We start from the raw sequence: 23,991 nt of genomic DNA, 5'->3' as shown, positions 1-23,991 counted from the left end.
CGTGTACTGACAGATTTATTTCTTCTGTTGCTTCTTTCAGCCTTTCTTTGTAGGGGGTTCCAAAGTTTCAGAATACCTGGGACCTGCTTTTGATTTCAGAAATCTCTGTAATACTTGAAATTAATACTTTACTGAGGTTACCTACTGCTTCCCTCATTTGAAAAAGTGTTTTGCTACTTTCTAGTCAACAGAAAGCCTTAATAACAGCCTGCAGTCTTGCTGTACAGGGACGGTTTCTTCTTGAATTTCAGTACTGGCCCAGAGTACTGAAAGAAGAAGCTAAAGAGTACACTAGGAGCCCTAACACCAGTAAAACAGCCTAACTGGGCCAGGGGGATGAGTAGTTTAAAAAAGGGAGCTACACTGAGGTATACAGTAGGCTTCAGGAAGTTGCCACTTAGAAGTACCTTTTTTTTAATGACTAGAAAATATTGTATGGGCTCTCTACCCTTTTACACTGGATCACACCTTCATATACTGGAATAGGGCCAGAATGTTTTAATTATTCCATGATATATATGAGGATGATGACCTTCACAGAAGTTCTTGGAATGTGTATTTTAAGTATTCATTTCCCTCCCTCTGATCCTCATCCAGTACTTATCTATACCCTAGAAAGTAAACTGTTTGGGACAGGAACTATATGTGAGGATGGTGCCTAAAACAGTTGCAGTAGTACCCACAGAGCCAAAAATTAACCACTCTTCTGGGGTCATGCAAAGTTAATTTTCTCATGCATATGTGAAATATGAAGAAGCATTGTCCCAGAAGTCTCAGCAGCATTTGTCTGGAATCACTATAACAGAAACGTGTCTGCAAAAGCATACTGATGCTAGGAATGACGTAATTCAACATTGCAGGAGATGGTAGTAGGATCACAGTTCTATCACAGTAATTTCCCTCTTACTGAACTGTTAATTTGAAGATTGTCGAAGGAAAAAAGGATGCTTCAATTTAAGACCTCTACATTCTGGGAAAAGTGTTCTACTTAAATGTACCTGCTAGCAGGTACCACAATTAATACAGGGAAAAAATACTACACAGAATTGCTTTTGTAACTGTACTTACAATTGCTGTGCTTACAGCATCTTAATTTGTTGAATTGTTTATGTATATGCAGATCGTCCAGTGGAATAAATGAAACCTTGAGTGCTGAAAGAGAAAATGGAAAGCACGATGACATAAAAAATGAGGAATATAGGGAGAGTACTACACTGCAAATTAACACAGAGAAAGAAATACCCCATGGAGATTTATGCATCACAGAGATCTACAGTGAGACTCACCAGGGAGCAGGAGAAAGCAACATACACTTTTCTGAAATGAAACAAGAGACCACAGAAAGCCACAGAATTACTTCTAAAGTGATAGGCACCTCCAAGGTGCTCGTGACAGATGAGGCTGCTCTCAGGGGGAAGACAGAAGAAATAAGGCCCGGTACTATGGTTGAGCTGCAGTTGTCCCTCTCAAATGATGTGCACAAGGGCACCAATGCTCCTGCTGTGACTCTCTTAGGGGCAGAAAAATGCACCCCTTCAGGAAGAGGACCCAGCGTACAACAAGATGGGACTAGCCCTGTAATTGCAATTCCCCTGGGCATGAAAGAGGGCAACATCCAGTGGTCAAGCAAAGTAGTCCAGTTTTCTAGTGGCAAAGAGGTCAAGAGGATCCAAGATGCAGCTCCATCTCTCCCCAGGGTGGAGGTGATCCTAGACTGTTCAGACAGGGAGAAGGAAGCACCCAGGTCTCTAGCTGAAAGGGGGTGTGTTGATTCTCAAGTGGAAGGAGGGCAGTCAGAAGCACCTCCTTCTCTCCTCTCCTTTGCAATCTCATCAGAAGGCACAGAGCAGGGAGAAGACGACCAGCACTCCGAAAGGGATCACAGACCTCTCAAGCACAGGGCGAGGCACGCAAGTATGTCCCATCTAATCATGTGCACTGCCTGAGGGTATCTTTTTAAACTTTAATTTCAGAACTTAGAATGCATTAGTAAAAAAATGTTTTCTGCAGTTTTCTAACTTTCCCTCTCTCTTACTCTTTTCAATGATGTTTCTTTCTTCTTTATATATATTTTCAGGGTAATACAATGCTCCTGGTAATGAGCCAAAAGTATACCAATGCCTTAACTGTGCTGTATAACTTTGCTCTAGTAGACATCCACTTTGAAATTAACTCATGAATTTGTCCAACTAACAATACTTACATCTCCAAAAAGGGCTGAATTCTGCTCAGAGGCAATCTGTAGAATATTAACAAAAAAAGCAACTTGCTTGCACATGTCTAAGTGAATCCTGTGCATTTCTCCTTTTATAGCAAAAGCTTTGTGTTGTCATTTGCATCATCTAAAATCAAAGCCATGCCACTGCTCTTAGAAGTTAATAAAAAAGGCTAGTAGAAAAGCTTGATGTTGCCTGCAGAAGAGATTTTGACAGACACTAGCATGTGTATAACTGTTACATGATCCTTTCTGTTTTATCAGTCTTATCCAGACTGTAAAGTGAACATGCTATTTCTTCTGACTCCCGTACCCAGAGGTCAGCTTCAAAAAGTGTCCAAGAAGTTTATATGAAAGCAAACTTGCAACTGGATCCAATATTAGTTAACTGATTGTAGATAGATACTATTTATTATTTTTTTATTTTATTTTATTTTATTCATTTGGGACCTTTCTATTGGTTGCTTGCTCTTTCCCAACAATGTAAAGAATCCTGTCTGGGGATCTAGTAGCAGTATGTCAAAGGTGCTTGAATGTGTGCAGTGATATACTGTAGCAACAAGCTATTTCATATGCAGTGTTGGAACTAGTCTGCTAACCCACTGCTAATTCCTCTGTAAGCATATTTTTAGCATGATAACCATTTGTATCTTATTGGCAAGTGGATTAAACTGTTACTTATGCCTAAGTGTCTGTATGCAATCCACGTATTTTTGGCATATTAAATGAAGCATAAAAGAAAAGTGCACATGCTTTACATTTTGACTGCAAAGTTAGAACCAACTGTGGGACTGTGCCTGTCTTTCCTAGAAAATTACTTGCAGTGCCTGTCTAATAAGGCAAAAGTACAAAGAATGAACTATACATTACATGATAAACTTTTTGTTCAAGTAACACACAGTCTGTCCTTTTTCCATCTTAACTATGACAATCTCAATTCCTTCTAATCAAGTAGCAGGTTGTTATCCTTAGGAACCACTGATTTAATCTATAAAAATGCTTGCTTTTTTTTTATTATTACTTATAAAAATAAAATTTAATTATAATTAAAATTAGTATTACTAACACTATTATTTGTAAAATCCTGTCTACGCATGAGAGCAAACAAATTGCCAAGCATACAGGAATCTGTGTGCAGCAAATACTATGCATTTTTTTGGTAAATTTAAGTTATAATGCAGTACTGAAGTCTCAACTAGAGAACATTTATTATAGGTGTTTGATCTCATTAGCAGAAATTTTCTCTGTAAATAGTATTCCCATATTATTTACCTGAACAGGTAACATTTCTTCTGCCATCTTTTGAAACTATTAAGTAACTATCTGGATGAATTAAGAAAAAATATGCTAGCAAAATGAAAAGTTTCCATTTTTGCTTTTCACAGAACCGCACGGGTACCTGCTAAATTCCCTTCCCAGAAAAACACATCCTGCTGATGCAAGTAGCCTATTTGAAAGTGTAGAACTTGCATGCTTTCTGTTTGCAGAGGCACTCTAACACTAAGGCCCACACTTTTAAAAAATGTCTTCAGTGACTATTGTAAGCACTGGGATCATCAAAAGACTGAGCCAAGGATTATGTGATTTGGCCCTCTCACAATAAAATATTAAACATTTCTGGTTTGGGTGCCATGCTTTTTTCTGGTTTATAGGTTCTTGTAAGAACCATTGCTCCAGCCATGCTGTCATCTGGCATAATGGCAAAACTCCAATTGTCTTTAATAGGAGAAGTATCAGACTCCATCTACCGACATGGCTAAAAGGATCATTAATGGAAAAAACATCACATGGCTTTCTTTAATGAGTTTGCTTTATTTATGCTAGTAAGACATACTATATAATTTACAGTTCTGATTTCATATATGAGAGGCTTACTTTTTTCCTTTTGAAATTAAGTGGAAGGCGACCACTGCTTTAGGCAGGAACAGCATTACATTCTAGCTTTTTAAAGGAAGAAGCTAATGGGGCTGTCATTCATGAGATGTGGCAGTAGAATATAAGGAAGAGAAAGAAACAGGGACACCACCTGACTAGTGTTGCCCCATGAGGCAAATACTCCATGTCACATAACAAGGAGGCAATCATGCTGATGTGCAGCGCATCTGTCAGCTTTACAGCTGCATCTATTCCTGTTACACATGACTTGATGAAAACCAATAATTTATGCTTTTAAGAAATATGTATTATTGATATATGCTAGCGAATACTCTTGAGAAGTTAGTTGAGCCTCCTTGATTAAGTTCTTAAATATGTATTCATTCTTGCCACATTTTTGAAACAAATATTCTGGAGCCGTTAAACAATTTTGGATTATGTTTCAGGCAAGTAATGTTTCCTAAAAGACTGAAACCTGCTTTCATTGAGTACCATACCCAAAATCTCATGTCTTCCAAGGGGCTGAAAGTTAATGCTAACTGTTTCTGTGTATGCCTTTGTGGATTTATACTTGCTTTTAAATAGCTAATATATAGAAGCATACCTACTTTTTAGCAACTATACGCATTTTGTCATTCATACGAGTAAAATAAAAACATAAATGGCAGAAGCTGCCATCACTGTCAGATGGAATACACTCAGTTTTATTTGAACTCAGATGTTAAGCAGTCATGGGCCTGGCTGGCTGGGAATGTCTGCTGTAAGCCTAAGAACTGTGGTCAAACACTTGGTAAATAACAGATCATAGAAATATAATAAATGAGAAAATACTGTCTGCCTGTTGCTGCTGAGATTACTTATGGGAATAAAATCAAGAATGCTAGAAACAGAGACACACGTCATGTAACCTTCCTGTTGAACTAAAAAAGTCCTAACAAAAGTGATGTAGCCTTTGAACTTGTTTGGGTGTGGCTCTAAGGAACGCTGGGAATGGAATTCACAACACAGTTGCTATTATGGGAATTAGTATATTAAGTATATTGTGTATTAGTAAATTAGGTGCATTAGTAAATTAAGTATAATGACCTCTCCATAAAAAAAAAAAAAAAAAAGGTCTTATATATAGAAAGGGGACAGTGGGTAAATTTCAGTATAGGTAAATGCAGAACTATTTTTGTGGGCTGTGTAAAATTAAATGTGCCTTTCAATTCTTTCCACAGGGCTCCGGCGAAGTGAGAGTCTGTCAGAGAAGCAGGTCAAAGAAGCCAAATCTAAATGTAAAAGTATTGCATTGCTGCTGACAGCAGCTCCCAATCCCAATTCCAAGGGGGTGTTGATGTTCAAGAAGCGTCGTCAAAGGGCCAGGAAATATACTTTAGTCAGCTACGGTACTGGGGAGTTAGAACGTGACGAAGACGAGGGTGAAGAAGGTGAAGGTGAAGAGGGGGACAAAGAAAACACTTTTGAAGTGAGTTTGCTTGCAACAAGTGAGTCAGAAATAGATGAAGATTTCTTCTCTGACATTGACAACGACGGCAAGATTGTGACATTTGACTGGGACAGTGGTCTACTTGAGGTTGAAAAGAAGACAAAAAGTGGAGACGAGATGCAGACGCTTCCAGAGAGCACAGGTAAAGGGGCCCTCATGTTTGCCAAGAGGCGGCAGAGGATGGATCAGATTACAGCTGAGCAAGAGGAGATGAAGGCACGCACAGTGCATACAGAGGAACAAAGGGAAGCCACCATATCAGAGAACTTCCAGAAAGTAAGCTCTTCAGTCTATCAAACAAAAGAGGAAGAAATGTCAAGACAGCAGACCTGTGTGAGCAAAAGCTATGCAGATGTGAGCCACAATTATAGCAAAATGGTACAACAAAATGGCTTTGGCTTAGCACCAGACACAAACCTCTCTTTTCAGTCCTCTGAAGCTCAAAAAGCAGCATCTTTGAATAAAACAGCTAAACCCTTCTCTTCTGGCGTTCAAAACCGAGCAGCTGCACCATTTTCATCTGTAAGAAATGTCACTAGTCCTCTTTCAGACATACCAGGGCCACCTCCTTACTGCTCTGTTAGCCCACCACCTGACGCTTTATATAGACCTGTTTCAGCTCCTGTAGCCAGCAGAGCTGCTCCAGCTGTGTGGTCACCCATCGAGCCAACAGAACATATAGCATCCAGAGATGAAAGGATTGCAGTGCCAGCCAAAAGAACTGGGATACTGCAAGAGGCGAAGAGAAGAAGCACTTCAAAACCTATGTTCACTTTCAAAGAAACACCCAAAGTAAGTCCTAATCCTGCCCTGTTGTCCCTTGTACACAATGCAGAGGGCAAAAAAGGTACTGGAGCTGGTTTTGAGTCAGGACCTGAAGAAGACTACCTCAGTTTGGGAGCTGAAGCTTGCAATTTCATGCAGACTCAAGCATCTAAACAAAAGGCCCCTCCTCCTGTTGCTCCAAAGCCTTCACTCAAGGTCTCTCCTAGTGCTGATACTCCAGTTTCGCCAGTTTGGTCACCTTCAGCTGTGGCTCCTAACAAGGCTCCCTCTTTCCCAGCACCAGCCTCACCTCAGGCAGCATATCCTGCACCACCCAAATCTCCACAGTCTCCTCATTCTCCTGCGCATCCCCCAAGTACTCTCAACCTAGCTGGTCCTTTCAAAGGGCCTCAGGCAACCCTAGCAAGTCCAAGCCACACACCCAAGACACCACCAGTCACACCAAGTGCTGGAGGAACAAAGCCACCCTTTGAGTTGCCACCAGCTATGAGTGGAAAAGGAGCACAGTTATTTGCCAGAAGGCACTCTCGAATGGAGAAGTATGTGGTAGATTCAGAGACTGTGCAGGCAAATATGGCACGAGCCTCATCTCCAACTCCATCTTTACCAGCTTCTTGGAAATATTCATCTAATGTCCGAGCACCTCCACCTGTCGCTTATAATCCCATCCACTGCCCATCTTACCCTCCTGCTGCTACCAAACCTTCCTCCAAATCCACTGCTGCTACCAAGAATACAAAAAGAAAACCTAAGAAAGGTCTCAATGCTTTGGATATTATGAAACATCAACCTTATCAACTCGATGCATCTTTATTTACTTTTCAACCTCCTAGTACTAAGGAAAGCCTTGCAATTAAGCAGACATCAAAGTTGTCCACTTCCAAGCAAGCTCTACCTTTAAGACCACCTAGTGCTGGCTCTCCCACTAACGCCCGGCCATCTTCAGTGTACTCCGTGCCAGCCTACAGTTCACCACCTTTGTTTCAGTCAAATGCCTCTATTCCAGTAAACGAATCATATTCATCTACAGGCTACTCTGCATTTTCTAAGCCAGAATCCACCACATCTTCTTTGTTTACTGCTCCGAGGCCAAAATTTTCAGCAAAGAAAGCTGGCGTCACTGCACAGGTGTGGAAGCCATCAATTATTGAAGAGTAAACTTTATAGCTGAAACTTAGTGTCCATTTTGCTTGCAATCAATTGTTTACAATGGTAACCTGGCACAAAACCAGTGCCAATAGTATTCCTTAGCTTACCTAATAATGTCAGATGTATCACCTCAAATCTGGGTCCAAAATATTTGAACTTTTTTAAGGAATCAAAATAGATGAAAATTTTAGCACATTTGTGCATATGCTTTATACACGTAACATCCTGCAATGAATAGATACCATTGTATTAAGCAAGCAGGACACTAGGTTTTTGCTTTAGACTACAGCAGAAACAACAGTAAGCAATATTCTTGGTACGTCAAATTAATAGAAAAGAGCTTTCTTGCTGCCCCCCTCCCTAACTATGTTCTAATGACTTAGGGATTTGAGGACTTTTTTTTTAAAGAGGTGCCTTATTAGATGATATTAATAGTAATATGTATTAGTAATATTACAGCGTAAAATAAATACAGTATTAGACTCTGACTGATCACTAGCAGAATACAACTGGATAGTCCTTTGGCCTGCACAGAGACCGACTGAATTCAGTTGGAATCTGTCCTGGCTCAAAGGTCCTTCCACAGGAATCTGATTGATCGGCCAGGGGCTTAGTTTGTAAGCTATGTGGATCAGCTGTGATCCAAAATCATGAACTGCCTCTGTGATTTCACAGAGTACGTGCTATAAGAGATGCTGGAGTGTTCTGAAGACTAAAAGAGATGGAAGGACAGCTGGAAAAATTATCAAAGATTTCCCATTTTGGGGAAATTTGACATCGCAAGGGCAGACATATTTTTAGCCAAAGTTTGCCTTGAATCCAGCAAGTAAGATAGAAGCCAGTAAATAAAAATTATTGAACAGTCAGAGAGGTGAGCTGGGTTTTGCAGCTGCAATGTAATGCAATAGTTTCTTGTGAAAGCACAGAGATTGAGAACCAAAGGTATACATATATTCAAGAGTACCGATTATTTCTGCCAGGGTAGTATAGGCCACAGAACTAAACACTTAACAGCAAATCTTAAACATGGCCATGTCTTCCTACTGGTCTCTTGTACACATTTTATTATTTTCACTTGGGGCTTTACAGTGCTTCTTCCCACTTTAAATCTTTTTACTCTGGTCTTACACTTTCACCTTTTACTTGTTGTGTTGCGGACTAAGGATTGAAATACTGCTACCGTAGAAAATTCTTAAAGAGTCTGTGGTCTTGGAATGCACTGTATAATACTGCAGTAAATACACAGTCTTGCTGAAATCAAGGAGCTATATTTGAATAGTTTAGCATGTTTTCCAGTAAGCAGTCCTGTTAACATCAGCGGTGCTAGGTCTGAAACAAGGTGTTGTTTCACACAACTAAGGGTATCAAAATCCATCCCAAGCGTGGAGCTAAAGATTAAAGCGTGACTCTGAATAAAGTTGGCACAATTTGTTTAAACTACCATTCATCTAGCTACAGACCAGATTATGGATCTTTCACATCGTAGAGGTTTTAGTAGAACTATATATCTTCATGAAGAAAACATTCCCCAGTATAAACAAAACATTAGTTTGGTTCCATAATGGTAACTCAAACCGTAATCAAAGTTGAGAAGAATGGATGTGGTTGTACATGCAGAAAGAAGACTGGAATCAAAGTCTAATCAAGCCTAGAAAAACCAGTCCTTGGAATTTTGAACGTCCAAAATCCTATTCTCCCTTTAATTTTTGGATTGGGATACTGACTGCATTTGAAAAAAATGACCAAGTGATCCATCTCCCTCTTCAAATTCAGGAGAATGATGGGAAATTTAAAAAAAAAAAAAAAAGTTCGGAAAACTCAGAAAATAATTACACTGCATTTACCTGGAAATAGAAAGTAGCAATATTTTAATCCTTTGGAGATCTCCCTTTTATCTGTTTTCCACTGTCAATATCTGTATTTTTCTTCTATCATTAAACTTGTCCCTTTCCTCTCTGCCTGTTTGAGGTTTTTTTTCTTCGGTTTGTTTGCTATTTTTTTGTTTCACTTATATGTACAGACTGACAGTATATTTTAGGGGAAATCTATTTTCTATACTATCATATTAACATGAAATATCCTTCCCCTTCCCTTTCCCCTTCCCCTTCCTTTCCTTTTCCCCTTCCCCCTTCCTTTTCCTTCTTCCTTCTTTCCCATCCATCAAAATTTTATCTGAAGTTAGATACACTATTTTAGGTAGAAGTTCAAGATACCAGTATCTGCTTGGAATGAAGATATACTTCCAAAGACAAGCGTGCTGCTAAAGAGATACATAGAAATCCAATCAGCCTTATATTGCCTTACATGCTTTTGCTTACAGTCTCCTCTCATAAAATACATCTGTAAATTATAAGCACACCAGTTCCCATCAGGCTCAGGTCAGTAACTTTGGGAATTCAGCACCAGCTGCTTACTATCCTGTGAAATACGGGGATTACTGAAATCTAACTTCTAGCATATATATGCCCATATGGCATACCACTTTCCAAGTAATAAATAATAACCATTATTTATAACCATACATAAATAATAGACATAATAATAATTAATAACCATAATAACCATAATAACTATCTTCTAATTATCAGCAGAAGAAACAAGAGGTAAGGCTGGGATCATGCAAAGGAAATCAGCTCTCCAGAAAGACAGAAATCAAGTTAATAGGAGCCAGAGGAGAGCTGTGGACTGAAACATAATATTCCAGTTTCCTGAATCATCTTGTCTAGAACCAAATTCACCTGAAAGACAGAAATGCATAATTTTCATCTTTAGAATAATTTTGCTATCTATTTCACTTTCAGCACAACCCAAAATTTCCTTTAGGTCAACTTAATCATATGCATGCTTACAGCAATAAGCAAAAAATCAGCTTCTGTGATAACAATATAAAATACAGCTATTGGCTTATCTTCACTTTACTTTGTCCAAAAGAAAAGAAAGTGCCTCTACACTGAAAATATCGGGGTTTATCACTTTTGAATTTTTTGCTGCTATATGAAAGTATTTCATATGGCCTATAGCAATGACAGAAGGATTTTCTAAAGCACCAATAAGACTTAAAAGCAGAAGTCTTAGTGACACCAGTCCTTTTAACTCATAAGATCTTTTGAAAATCCCATTCAAAGTCCAACTCTGAATTCAATTTCATATATATATATATCATTCTACATGCATAGTGCTTGGATCCAACTTGGCTTCCAGACTCTTTTTACTAATCAGGTAAGTCTGTAATTCTTATTGATATTTCAGAAGACTAGCCTACTTTAACAGTTTTATCTAAAATGTAATCTCTTGTGAAGCAGGTATTCAGAGGAAAGTTGAGCTATTCATTGTCATAGGTCCAAATTATAAGCTAATGACGATGTCAAACATAGCTGAAATGTCGAGGAAAGAACAGTTTGCATAGAGAGGAGCCATCTGAAATTTCATTTTGAAAGGCATTAAGCTTTTTTAAATGATCTTCTGAAACAGCTATTAGAATTATTTTAATATAATATGACAAGGCTACCAAGACATGGTTGTTATTTTTACTATGTAAGCATATTTAACAGTGAATTCTAGGCCACCCCTAATAACAATACTTCCACTTTGCTCACATTTAAAGAGGAACATAAGGGGTTTATGTTGGTTTTAGCACATTTAAATATAGTACATACTGGAGGTATTATACTGCACCAGTTTGGATCTCACATTCTAGGCAGTTTTTTCATGAAAACAACTACCTCAATCAAGGATTTATATACTTTCAATTCCTGATTCAGTTATAAACCTCTTGTTGTAAAACCTGACTTGAGAAGTTTTGTTTTGTTTTAGAGACGAGTAGCATTTAGATAAAAAGTTAAAATTTCTGCTGCAAAAATCAACGACAAAATGTAGTGGTTCTTCAACAAAGAACTGCTTAACTTCCCCTCCCCTTCTGTAGGGGAACCACTCTTACTGTGCTCCTGCTCAGCAAAAGGTAACATATGAAACAAACAGCAAGGTATTTCAATTAATTTTTTCTGTAGGAACATTTACAGAGTAAACATTACCATCTCTTACAAGTAAACCTCCTTTTGCTTTCTGCTGTTACGGAAGAAATAATTCTGCTGGTATCCTAACATATGTGACAATATCCAGTGACAATAACCCTGCATTCCGAAAGCACCTGGATAATAGTGTGGGACTTCATAATAGACTCACATTGAGACTTGCAGCAGCAAATGTCCAATTCTCTTCTAGACACACTGACAATTCACTTTGAGATGAAGCCAATGCCTTTTCAAGATCAGCCACCAAAAGGAGGTTTTTGTTATTTTTTGTCTGAAGTCTTCTTTTACTGACCCTACTTTGATATACCTAGTTTGATTTTCTTGTCTTTTGTATATCTAATTTCATTTATATGAGACATTCAAAAGTCAAGATACAGAATCAGCCCTAAAACTGCAGTGACCCATTTTGCTGTCACCACAGTAATCACGTGGCAATGAGTCAATTTTCTTTTTGGCAGTGTGCTGTTATTATTCACAGTAAAACAAATGTTCAGAATTCACAAGTATTTTATTTGAAGTAAAGAAATACTAAGAGGTGGGGTTATCAGCAGGCTCCAAAAATAAGGAAGTGAGGGGCTGCTGAACGATTCAGATAGGAAAATCAGTAGCAAAGCAGCAACTTTGAGAAAAAAAACTACTGGGATTAGAGGGAGCCAAGAAGTGGGGAGAAAAAGCCAGGAAAAAAAGCGGAAAACTGCACGGAGTGAAATACCTATCGGAAGATCATGAAAGGCTAAAGGTACAAGAGAAGAAAACAATTAGCAAGAATGGTTTACTTATTCTGCACAGACATGACTGACTATCTCCAGACTTTTGTTGAAATTTTCTAGATTATTCTTGGATTATTCTTGGAGTGCTCAGTTCAGTGAGCATGATTTTTTTCCTCTACTATTTACAAAAATGAAAGAACAAAACTGCTAATACTCAGCAATGAGAAAAAAGTGAGCTTTAAGAAAAAGCAGGCCATGTCAATAGAGTATTGCTCTAAGATACAACAGTAGATAGCTCCTATACACGAGAGTTTTCAAAACCACTAAGGTGAACCCTCCTAAAAGATGTTAAGCAATTATAAAGAGAACTTGACAGCAAATTATATGATCTGGGAGGAGCATTGTTTATCAAGTATCCAGGATGACACCTCAACGAAGGACCAGCCTCACCATCATGCTCTGCTGCTCCAGCATCTCTGCAGGGAATCTTCTGTATGTGATGAGGTAGGGAAATTCCAGTGAAATGACAGCACTCTTCACAACGAACAGTTTGCAAAATCTTTCTCCTCTCTTTTCCAGGACCCTTTTCTAGATTTTGTAGCTTTAAGAATAAAAAAATGATTGACTCTAAAAAGATCCACTCTGCCAGTCTTGCCTTTTTAACAAAACATACAACTTTCTTTGACTGAAGTCAAACACCCAGGATTCCACTGATCACTTTGGCGGTTCAGCATGGCAAGTGCAAATCTTAATTACGTAGCTCAGTATAATATTATTTTATAATTACTCTACTCAGCTTGAAATAGAAATTTTATTCAAAGAAGAAACTTAACAAGATCTTAAAAAAAACGTGGATTCAGAAGCTCTGAATTACTCACTGCTCATAGATTTCTTGGGATAATATGTGAGCCTGGTAATTTCATAGCACACTTGGTGCCACTGTCACAGCTCCATAGTACCCATGACAATGACTGTTCTTACTTTATAGTAAACATCACCTTTGCATGTGATTACATAAGGGAGGAGCTGGAATCACTTGAGAGCTAGTTAGACAAGTGCTTTTCAACCAGGTGCTTACTACAGGAAGCACTTTAGGTTTTTTTAATCAAATTATTTAAAAAGCAGGGGAAACCCCGAAGCTCCATGAAATACTGTGTTGAAAGGATCTCTACAGAGGCAGACTTGAACTCTTCCTTTACAAGCAAAGACTAACCATGTGACCATATTTCCATGGTTTTAACATTTGCTTCCTTGAGTAAGGCAGGCAAAACCTTTTTCTTTATATAGCTTGCTAACCAAGTCTCCTGTTGTCCTCTGTAGGTTTCAAAGGAAAAAATCTATTCCTGTTTGTAATGATTTTGAGAAATATTTTTTAATGTCAGTGTGTGTGAAACCTGCACAAACTTAGGTGGTAGTGTGTTACAGTAACTGCTCATTCCTTTAGCCTGAGGAAACTCAACCATGAGAAAAATAACTTACTGAACAGTACTTACAGATTAACTATCTGGATGAAGGCTTCCTGTGGGCGGTAACCAATCTAACAATAGTAAGTGTTTTCAAGTGAGAATCCTTGCTTCTTTTGTACGTCTTTAGACAGACATCTTAAAACAGAGAGTTCCCTTGTAATTCCAGGCAACTGAAACATAAACTGCTATGAAAGTAACCAGGTCATTTTGAAACAGGTGTAAAGACTACACTGTTGAAGAGGTGGAGTGTTTCTGTCGATGTTTCCATCTATAGCCGAGACAGTAGATTTTAACTGATTTAAGACATGCACAACAAACAGAAGGAGGAATGTTACAGAAATAAAATACACTCCCAATCACTGTAACACATGCTGGATTGCAAAAGGTGACATGCAGCCCAACGCTTACTGATTTCAGTATTAGCTTTAACTGATTGCAAAGCAAAGAATTCAGTACATTTATATTAGAAGCAGAAGTCTCCATACAGTAACAACCTATGGAAAAATATTTACAATTCTTTAAAGAAAGTTTTTGCAAAAAGAAATCTCTTTTTTTTCCAAAAAAAAAAATAAAATCATAAACTGCTAGTGATTTTTTCTTTGATCTATGAGAATGCTACTTCTTATGGTCTGACTCTGCAGGTTGTTGTTGGTACCCAGCTCCAGCTTTACACTGTGAACAAAAGCAAAGCACGGGCATCTGGGTACACTTAAGTTTTTTTCCTAGAGTCTTAGTAATTTTCCCAATTCAGGCCTGTAATTTAAAAGTGGAACCTAAGCAGGTCACAATAAAACCTCAAAATCTGCCCGCAGTTTAATTTTCTTTGATTAGATAAACAGTTTTAGATATGTACAGATATTTCTGCCAGTGCTAGCCACACTACCTGAACATCTTTTATGAATCAAACTGTGCTGTAAGTTTCTTCAGAAAAGTCTTCCACATACTTCCTTTCTGCTTCTTTGGCTGACATCAGAAAGTGCAGAGCTGTGACAAATGAGAAAAAAATCTCACGATGGCATCCATTAAAAATTCAAAAGATTAAAGAAAATGAGAGGCAGCGACATAACTTCTCGTGCATGCTAATGTAAATCTGTATCTGCGTTATACTCTGTTGCATGGCTGTGAGTATTTCAGATGTACAAAATTATAAACTTTTCTCATCCAAAGATTATTTTCAGAAAAGTGTTTTGGCGGAGAAACTTGACAGACTTGTTACTGCTACAGGAACAGTACTGAAGCAAGCACATGATACCATGTGTATATAATTATGGAAAAACAACCTTAAACACTACTGTTTGGATTGTAAAATGAGGCACTCGGAATTAATGTTGCCCGTACCAGCTTAATACAACCCTCTTGGGCATCTGTGTGGACAAAACATCTGTACTCACGTCATCATCTGCTATTTTTTTCTATAGGACTCTAGACTCAATTCAGGGCACAGAATGATACTGCTCATCTGACAAATAGCTCTGTACTGTTTTGTTTTGACATTGTTGCGTGCTTAGCACCACTCCTTATTTGACACTTCAAAGTGTGCTCTTCGTGCAGAATTATTTCCTCATCTATTTTTTTTATTAGTATCCAAGTCATTCAGAAGCTATAGTTCATTTTTATACTAGTGCCTTCTACAAATGAGTAAATAATGCATGAAGCATGCAGCACTGGTACTAGGGTACTCAGTAGCCTTGGGTGTCCAGTTCAAGACACTTAGCATCTTCAGAGTCCAGTAACATATGAACTGATTACTGTATCAAAGTATGTGATCCCTAACGTCAGTCTGTGAGTGTTAATAGATCGCAGGTCTCCAGGTGGAAGCCCAGAAAAGGAATCCTCAGTGACCAGCTATGAAATCCTACCAGTGAAAACATCTTTTGCACAATATGCTCCTTTGCTATATAATCCTACTGTTTCCTAAATGAAGCCCTGACATGGATGAGGCAGAAGTACTGAAATGTTAGAAAAATGCATATGCACTGGGCAGTGATGCTTGCATTTCATAGCTTTTGAACGCTTGACCTTTCAAATTCGCTAGCATTGCTTCAAGGTAGTTTTGTGAAAGACCCAGGAGTTTTCTAAGAACAACAAACCAAACCCCAGAATACTATCATGTAGCATACTGTAATCAGCAGGCTCCTTCAGCATGGCTTTAACCACCACAGACCATTGCCACCTTGCTGCTGCAGTAACTGGCAGAAAACACATGCTGACATCCTGCCCATTGATGGGAGGATGACACAGGTTTCCAAAGGGGCTTCACAGTCTTCTGACAGCAGAGATGACTATGGAAGTACAAACTTCATTCCTCTAGGGAAGAAATTTCCCTGGAACTCTGGAGGAAAATATACAGTAGTGGGTATAGGTTCTTTTCCCCGAATGTACCTTCTTTGCCCCCTTTCTTCATCTTTTTCTTTTCCTGGTCTCCTCATCGTAGCCTCACTGTGAGCTACACAGGCCAGTTTTCCATTCCTTAGGCTTCTCATCCAAGCTCAGGAGCTTTGGCCATCAGGTCCTAGCCTCATCAGCCTCACTCCAACCCAGTGCTGAATACAGATCTTCCATCTGTATCAAGTATTGCCAGCTCCTGGTATTGCTTTGTCCACTCTGTTCTCTGTACTTCCCTTGTCTGTTTCTTCTACCCTGTTGAAAGCCTGCTTCTTGCCCCTGCTGTATTCAGATCAGACATCCTCCTGTTTGAGGCTGCTTGGGTCCAGGCAGGAGGTCTTGGGCGCTGTCAAGGGGCAGTGGTGCTCTGCAGTGCATCTCAGTCCTGATCGGTGAGTGTGCAATCTCAGGTTCGGACCCGATGGTGGGAAGAGACATTGGTATGCACTGAACACCTGCATGCACTACTTTTTGGTGAATGAAAACCCAGTTGTGCAGCCAGTGCAGAAGCTGTGGAACACCCCAGTGACTTCTCCAGCCCACGTGGGTACACATAGGCTGCAGTTTAGACAGGCAGAGAAAGCACAAGGACAATCTCCTTGTTCTCCTGTGTGGTGTCCAAAGACATCACAGCGTACAGCAGCTTAGACCTGTAACAATGAATAAACCCCTCCTGCCTAACAACATTGTTGCTGCTAACAGTGTTCTAAGGAACTAGCTGTAAAAAGCAAGGTGCTCCTGTTGAGCCTGTACAAGGCTCTCAGCTTGAATACACATAGGAAAGTTTGCATGGAAATATGACACACCTCAGATACAAAGATTAGTCTCAAACCATTTCTAAAGCATGTAGTGGTACCACTTTCCAAGGAAAAGGATTTTTTGTCATTGCCATGTATTTTCCCTACTGTCACTCTTTGAAATGGTTGAACGGTATAGGTTCATTTGGTTGAAACGCATATGAAATGGTTGGATCATTTGGGATGAAGTAAATAAGAAAAAACCAAATAACTAAGATTGAAAATTTCAGTTTGAAAGCTTTGATAAGAAAATTATAAGGAACTAGGTAATTTATCTTTTAGTCTGGGTGTGTTCAGCAAAAATAGTGCCACCACCTTCAAGTATTACAAGATAAACAGTACTTATTTTCTTTGTTTTTAGAAAAAATATCATTAGCCTGTACTTTATATCAACTTAAAATTCTTTCTTTGTCCATACAACGGTCAGAAGCATTTGGACACATAGCAAGCTCAGAAACGTGTACCAACTTTGCACTTGTTTTTCAAGTATTCACTCACAAGGCTTCATCGTCTTAAGACCTTCCTCTAAGCTGTGTAATACAGAAGTCCAGAAGGTGGCAGCAAATATTCTTCCTTACAAGAGATAATCGGTCTATTCTGAGGAAAGCCAAGATACCTATGGCCACAAAAGTTTCAGCTATTTGCTTGTTATAGGCATAACTGTACTGTATTTTGATAATCGTATATGGATAAAGAGTAAATGATAAAGGAAAGCACTGATTTTCTTTCATTTACACCGGTGCAAACAGAGCTAACTGAATAACTAATTTAAAACAAGTTAGCAGCACTCTTACATTTCTTTTCCGTGTAGACATTTTGTAGTAGTGAAGGCCTAAATCTATTATCTTACTTTTCTCTTCTACCATTACTTGACAACTAAAAAGGAATTTATTGTCAAAAGCAGAATTTGTCACAAAGCTTACGTAAGATGGTTGACATTAACTGTTTCATTAGTTTGTATACTAACAATGAAAATAAGATTATTCTCACCTGAAATAATACCACAGTTACAAACAATCTACAGTTAGAATAAATTAAGTTCCAGTTCTAAAATTCTCTATAAATTTCTGAAAGCAAGCCCTGACAAGAGAACTTTGACACAGTTAGAATCAGACACAAACTGTTGGATTCTAATCTATTACTAGTCTCAGTACAGCCACTGACAAGGCTTTCATCGTTAAGACAGGTAACATTCCCTGCCTCTCCAGCCATTAGTATGCCCATTAACCACAATGCTGCATTCCAATTTTAGCCTGCTATAAATTATTTCTGGAGTTTCAAATAAATACGATTTTTCCATTTTATTTCAATTTTTTTTATATTCATGTTGCAAAATAGTTGCAGCATTTACTCCAGAGCTGGCAGCATTTCAGAAAGAAATTACTTTTTCATTATACAAAGTTTAAATTGTAAATGGTTTAGGATGAAAAAAGCTATAATAACATCAACAATATGTCTCCCTTCTATACACAGTCCAGTTTAAAAATCTGAAGTCCTTGTTTCAATGTTTAAAAAAATTTAAAGAAGGAAAGCATTAGAAGGCATAAAAATCAAGTATTACTTATTTTGTCCTACCATTTTCTCAGTGGTTTGGTCTCTAACTGCAGTAGCCGTTACAAGCCCATAGAAAGTAAAATAAGAAATGCATCACTCTGGGCTTTTTATAGACAGTCATTTTTTGAGATAGCACAATGGTTTCACCTACTTCCTCCTTCTTTGCCCCCTTTTTGTGTAAATATTAGCCAGGTGCTAATGTTAGCTCACATTTAAACACGCTTTGATATGCAATTAAGGACCAGGACTATAATGAAAAGATAAAAATAAAACTGCCTTAATGACTTTAGACACCTAGGTCAATTTTTTTCAAGTGACTTAATCAGATGGGAGCCTATGTTGCAGATTTCACTGGACTATTGAGAGAAAACAGAATTACTTACTTTTTTCTAATACACGATACATGTCTCCTTAACCAGTCAAAAGGCAGTTTCAGCACATAAACAGTTTTCAATTATTAAGGAGATATGCCCCGAGACAGAAAAAGTACAGTGAAATCATTTCACTAAGTACTATTCTGCATTCCCACTTGGTCTGTAAAGTGAAAAATACCTTTCGGACTCTTGCCTTTAAAATTTGCACTATTTTATGAAAGTAAGTATTGTTCTTTTTTTCTTCCGGCTTACCATAATTATCAAGAAATTTGCAATAGCAGTAAATTCCAAATAACAAATTTTTCTGGACTATTAATTCAGATATTATTGATTCCCCCTCTATTTACATTAAATAGATCTATAGGTGCATAAACCTTTTATAAGTATTGTGTTTACGTTCGTTTATTTATACACTGAAATAGTTTCTTTTGGAAGTAGTGTTAAATTCATTTTTAGTTTATATTAATATACAGCTTATAAATACCAGAGATGCTTGTGGTACAATAAATGTTTGCTTCATTGACCCGTTTATAAATAGCCTGCATTTTTAAAATCAATGTTAACCTAAACCTAATCTGTTTGCACAGACACCCAAGCTAGTCAGCAGCTCTTAGGATTCTGTGATTGCAGTGGACAGCTCTAACTGCCTTTCCTCTTCTCGCCATCTGAGAATCACCTTCCCTTCAATAACTATTGTAGAAAAGATCTTTCCTTCTGAAAATGTTCACGAGGCAATGGAAAACAAATTAACTACTGTATTGGGGTCTGGTTTGTTTTGCAGCATAATACTTCGAGTGCTGGTACAGTATTAATGTTTTATAACAAGGTTACAGTAATAACATATGTGATAATGTAATAATTCTGGTAGCATACAACTAGTTCTCTCCTCCCTCAATTTCTTTGAAGAAGAAGAAAAGAACATTCTTTTTAGTACCCGCTTGTCAAAAGATGTATCTCCAAGAATTAAACATGAAGGGAAAAAAATAGTGTCACTACATCTGGCTACTGCTGTCCAGTATGAATGATGAGTTCTAGTGATTAAATGTTGCCTTAATTCCAAAGTTTGTGTTTGTTAGTTTGAAGGGGCTGAACACCAAAGTAGTGACAGAAACCAGTATATGAATATCAAATACAGACCTGCTTTTAACTTACAAATGTTCAGGCCTAGACTTTCAGTCTAGGAACACAACTATCAATAATAAAAATTAACTGCAATGAAAACAAGGCAATATTGATCTTCTCTTTAGTTTCTGCATTTGAGATACACTTGCATTTTAGAAAAATCATGCTTTTCTACAAATGCTTAAAACCTGTTTAACCACACAGGTTAATTCACAGTGTGAAAAAATGTGCAGTATTATATAGTCTGAAGGCAAAGAGTCAATTTCAGAATAAAGCTGGGGTAGATAGAAATATACTACTTTTTAACTCAATAAATTATTGCAAAATTATGTCACTATGCAATGTACAGAAATCTGCAGTGAAGGGTGCTGTTGGATTGCTTTTAGTACAACAGCTATTACCATAACAATCTTAGCAGTCAGTAGGCTTAGAGACTAAATCCCTCCTCCTAAATGTAAACACTGTGGCACAACAGCATACTGCACATAACTGATGCATTTACTATATTTCTTCTATGGGTGATGAAAGAAAATCAGTAGTTTTCTGTGAAACATACATGAAAATTTGAGAAATATTCTCCTGAATCCAAAGGGCTAAAACTGCTTCAAGTTGCAGCCACCTTGTAAAACTTAGCAGAATCCTTTCAGGACAAACCAAGTATTTAGTTTTCCTATGTTTATTAAAAATAAATTGAATATAAACTTTTCTTTCCTTCTTGCTGAGCTTATGGGAATGTACATGACGATGACAACTGCTATTTATTTTCAGAAGAATATAATTGAAAATAACTAAGACTCACTTTGGCCAAATATATTTCCACGTTCTTCAATCTTCCAAGTCTTCAAACCCTCTTCTGCCCACCTTTAGCATAGCAAAGACTTTTTCTCTTTAGGAAATGCACAGAATTCAGCCAGCTTCTTCTGTGAATAGCTTCTTCCTTCCAAAAATATTGGTCCATTCTTCCTCTCCATCAAAAGCCACACAGCCAGACACAACATTACAACTGGAAGTTAGTAAATATGTGTGGTGCTCTCTTAACTATTTCCTTAAATTCCTTCAGAGCCTTACAGAATGGACCATATACTTCAGCCTTTTTCCAGGTAAATCATCTGGAATGCTATTTGCCCTTGAAGATTTTGTCCTTTTGCAACCCAAAAAGATAACTGTTAGTTAAAAACACACACAGTGGGAAAGGAGAAGAATTTGACTGGTCTGAGAATACCAAAACAGGACCACGCTAAAGAACTAAAGAACTGCCTACAGATGAGAATCATTGAGCTGACAGTCCATAGATTGACAGTTTGATCTTGCAGCAGGAACTCTGTTGTGATTTGCATGTGAGTTGAATAATCATTCAGTAGGAAGTAATCATCAATTATCTTCAGTGATTCAGATCTTACTGGATATGTTCAGTGTACTCAATGCATCTAGTCTCCAAACAAGATACTTAGCACCTAAGTGGTCCACTGGGGCATTCTTTGGATATCCTGGTCTGTCTTTCTGTCAGAACAAAGTCTCTCAGATGATCATTACTAAGCTGAAGTCTAGGAATGTCCATAAATATGCGAGATCCAAGAGACCAATGAAAAAAATTGCATAAACCACTCTGGCAAATCAAAAGCCAGTGCTTTCAAGTAGTACTTTGGCAAAATAGACAAGAATTTAAATTAACTGTTCTTATTTTGGGGTTCTGAGGTAGAAAAGGAGAATAATTTATAAATTTTTAAGGAAGTAATTTTTTCCAGATAAATTGGCACAATCTGTCACTGGCCAGGTAAATTGTTACAGTTGCTGCAGGTTACTTGGAAGTCTGTAAATCAAATTCCATTGGAAAAATCTACGAATCATAGATGGTTTAATGTAACAGAGTAATCATGGGGTAATCCTATTCAGGCACAAGGAAAGCCGTCTTTACATAATGAAACATTCTTTGCCTCATGAGACAGTACAAACTATTTTGATTCTTACCTAATCATTTTATCCCTGAGAGCTTGACTAAAGTTAAAAACAAACCACAAAATAAACATAAGGAATTTTAGTATAACCAAGCTCATTCCCAAGGCACTAGCGATGTTCCAGTTTGCTACCTGCCAATCTTCCTGCAAGGCGTAACACTCTAGCCAAATCCAGACCCATGCCGCACAAAAGCTATTCAACCGAGCAGAATCTCATATCTAAATGGAGAAAGATGTATTTGTCTATGGGACCGAAATCTTCCATCTTCAAAGTTTTTTTTATTTATTAACTTTTTTTTATAAGGACCAATTCAAAAGATATAATAATAATCTCCAGATTACCAGTATTTGAGATTCTGCTTTTTCTGCAACAGCCCTTACATGCTGAATCTATGATTTGCATGACATTACAGGTGCTGTGGATAGATGTGATGTGAAATACAAACACTTGTTCAGTGAGTTCTTCCAAATTAAGGACATAGGAGATTCTCAAGCCAGTAAAAACACTCATCCCTGAGTTTGGTTGCCAAAACTCCGTGCTAGTTCCTGTATACTGTATTGTTTGCTTCATGCACAGGTTTTATCTATGAGGTCATGTTAGCTCTGTTGCCAGTCCCCTTTCTTTGCCTTGTATGACAACAAAGTTATCCATAGAATAGTTTCCATCATAGAATAGTATCTTACTTACCATTAATGTCCTTGATTTTCTGCTGAATCTGATCTACCACCTGTACTAAAAAAAATGTAGAACTCGCCATAATATGAAGATTTAGTCTACACTATTTCTGCTTGCACAAGTTAAACTTCTACCTCTGTAACACAGTAGAACTGACCGTTCTGTTAGACAAATAGTGAAATACACTTGATAACTCATCATTCTTTGATTAAACGCTGTCAAAGGAAATTAGCTCCTTCTTTATCACTAATGGTTAAACCAAAAAGATACTTCTGCAACTTGATGAACTCTTCATCCAACTGTCTTGAAAAGTCAGATATTTTATGCAACACTTCTTTTATCAGTATCATTTCCCTCAGCATCTCTGGAATCCTACAAAGTGCTCATGGGGCTTGGAACTGGAACCTCCATTAAATAAAGGGGAAATTTTGTCTACTCAGCACAGACAATGTTCTAGCAACCTCACAAGAGCAGTTAACACAGATAGACTAACTAGGTAGACCTGTTTGATCAGCTTTTACATCCTTCTGTACAGCCTTATCTCCTTAGTTCCCTGTTTTGTGTTATGAGATTAATTTCTAATAGAAACTGTATCTCATTTTGCATACTTATGATTTTGCACTTTAAAAAATTTTTTCTTACCAATACTTTAAACAAAATGCACTAACCAGGCCTGCTGAATAAGCACTTTTCTGAGGATTCAGTGAAGAAAGAAACTGCAATACATTAGAGGAAGGAGAAATATTATAACTGGCCAGTCTGGGTCTACCACTCATTGGCCCCAAGCATGATCCCTTCCATCAGGTGAATATACAAAGAAACTTTATGTTTAAATATATTTACATATTTAATCCATTCTTGACATTATATAACTTCATCTATGGGGAAAAAAGGTTCTATATTTTGTTTTACTCACCTTCCAAATGGATAATTCTTGCATTTCATATGCTACCATCTTAGTGGGTAGCATATTAGTTGGTAGATCACTACTCAGTTGAGATCTGTCTTTTTAAATTTAAGTGAGGATTCTTAAAAATTAACTAAGTCACTCAAAATGAAGTTGTTTTTTTTCTAGATAGAAGTAGAACCTCATGAAAGTTTGCCCTAAGTATGTGTGGGTAGGATTAATAATGTTGTGAAGTTTCCTCTCTGGAATTGCAAACTGGGAATAGCTGGCTATAGCTAAGAGGTGAAAGGATAGTCTGTTATACAGCATTAGTTCTGAAACTTGTCAAAACTCTCATTACATCACCTCTGTGTGTCACTCTACACTTTTTTAAAGAGATTCAGACTGAGCACCACTGAACTGACTGAAAATAATGAAACTAGTATTCTCTTTCTCAGTTCCTGTCTCTCATATAGAAGGCTGATATTAAAACATAACTGAAAAGCCTGTGTGACGCAGAG

At 37.7% G+C, this 23,991-nt stretch overlaps 1 protein-coding gene across 1 annotated transcript in view; it reads left to right on the top strand.

Annotated features, from left to right (window-relative positions):
* Positions 1-23,991, top strand: part of SYNPO2 (synaptopodin 2) — a 95,774-nt gene that overhangs the window by 66,338 nt on the left and 5,445 nt on the right. Inside the window, exons 3-4 of the mRNA XM_040584298.1 lie at positions 1,121-1,914; positions 5,311-7,493. Coding sequence (XP_040440232.1) covers positions 1,121-1,914; positions 5,311-7,493 — 2,977 coding nt within the window. The remainder of the gene's footprint in view (positions 1-1,120; positions 1,915-5,310; positions 7,494-23,991) is intronic.

The sequence above is a fragment of the Falco naumanni genome, chromosome 1 (genome assembly GCF_017639655.2).
Source record: "Falco naumanni isolate bFalNau1 chromosome 1, bFalNau1.pat, whole genome shotgun sequence".
NCBI lineage: Eukaryota > Metazoa > Chordata > Aves > Falconiformes > Falconidae > Falco > Falco naumanni.
The sequence above is the reverse complement of the archived record's forward strand: the minus strand, read 5'-3'. Positions and strand labels throughout refer to the sequence as shown.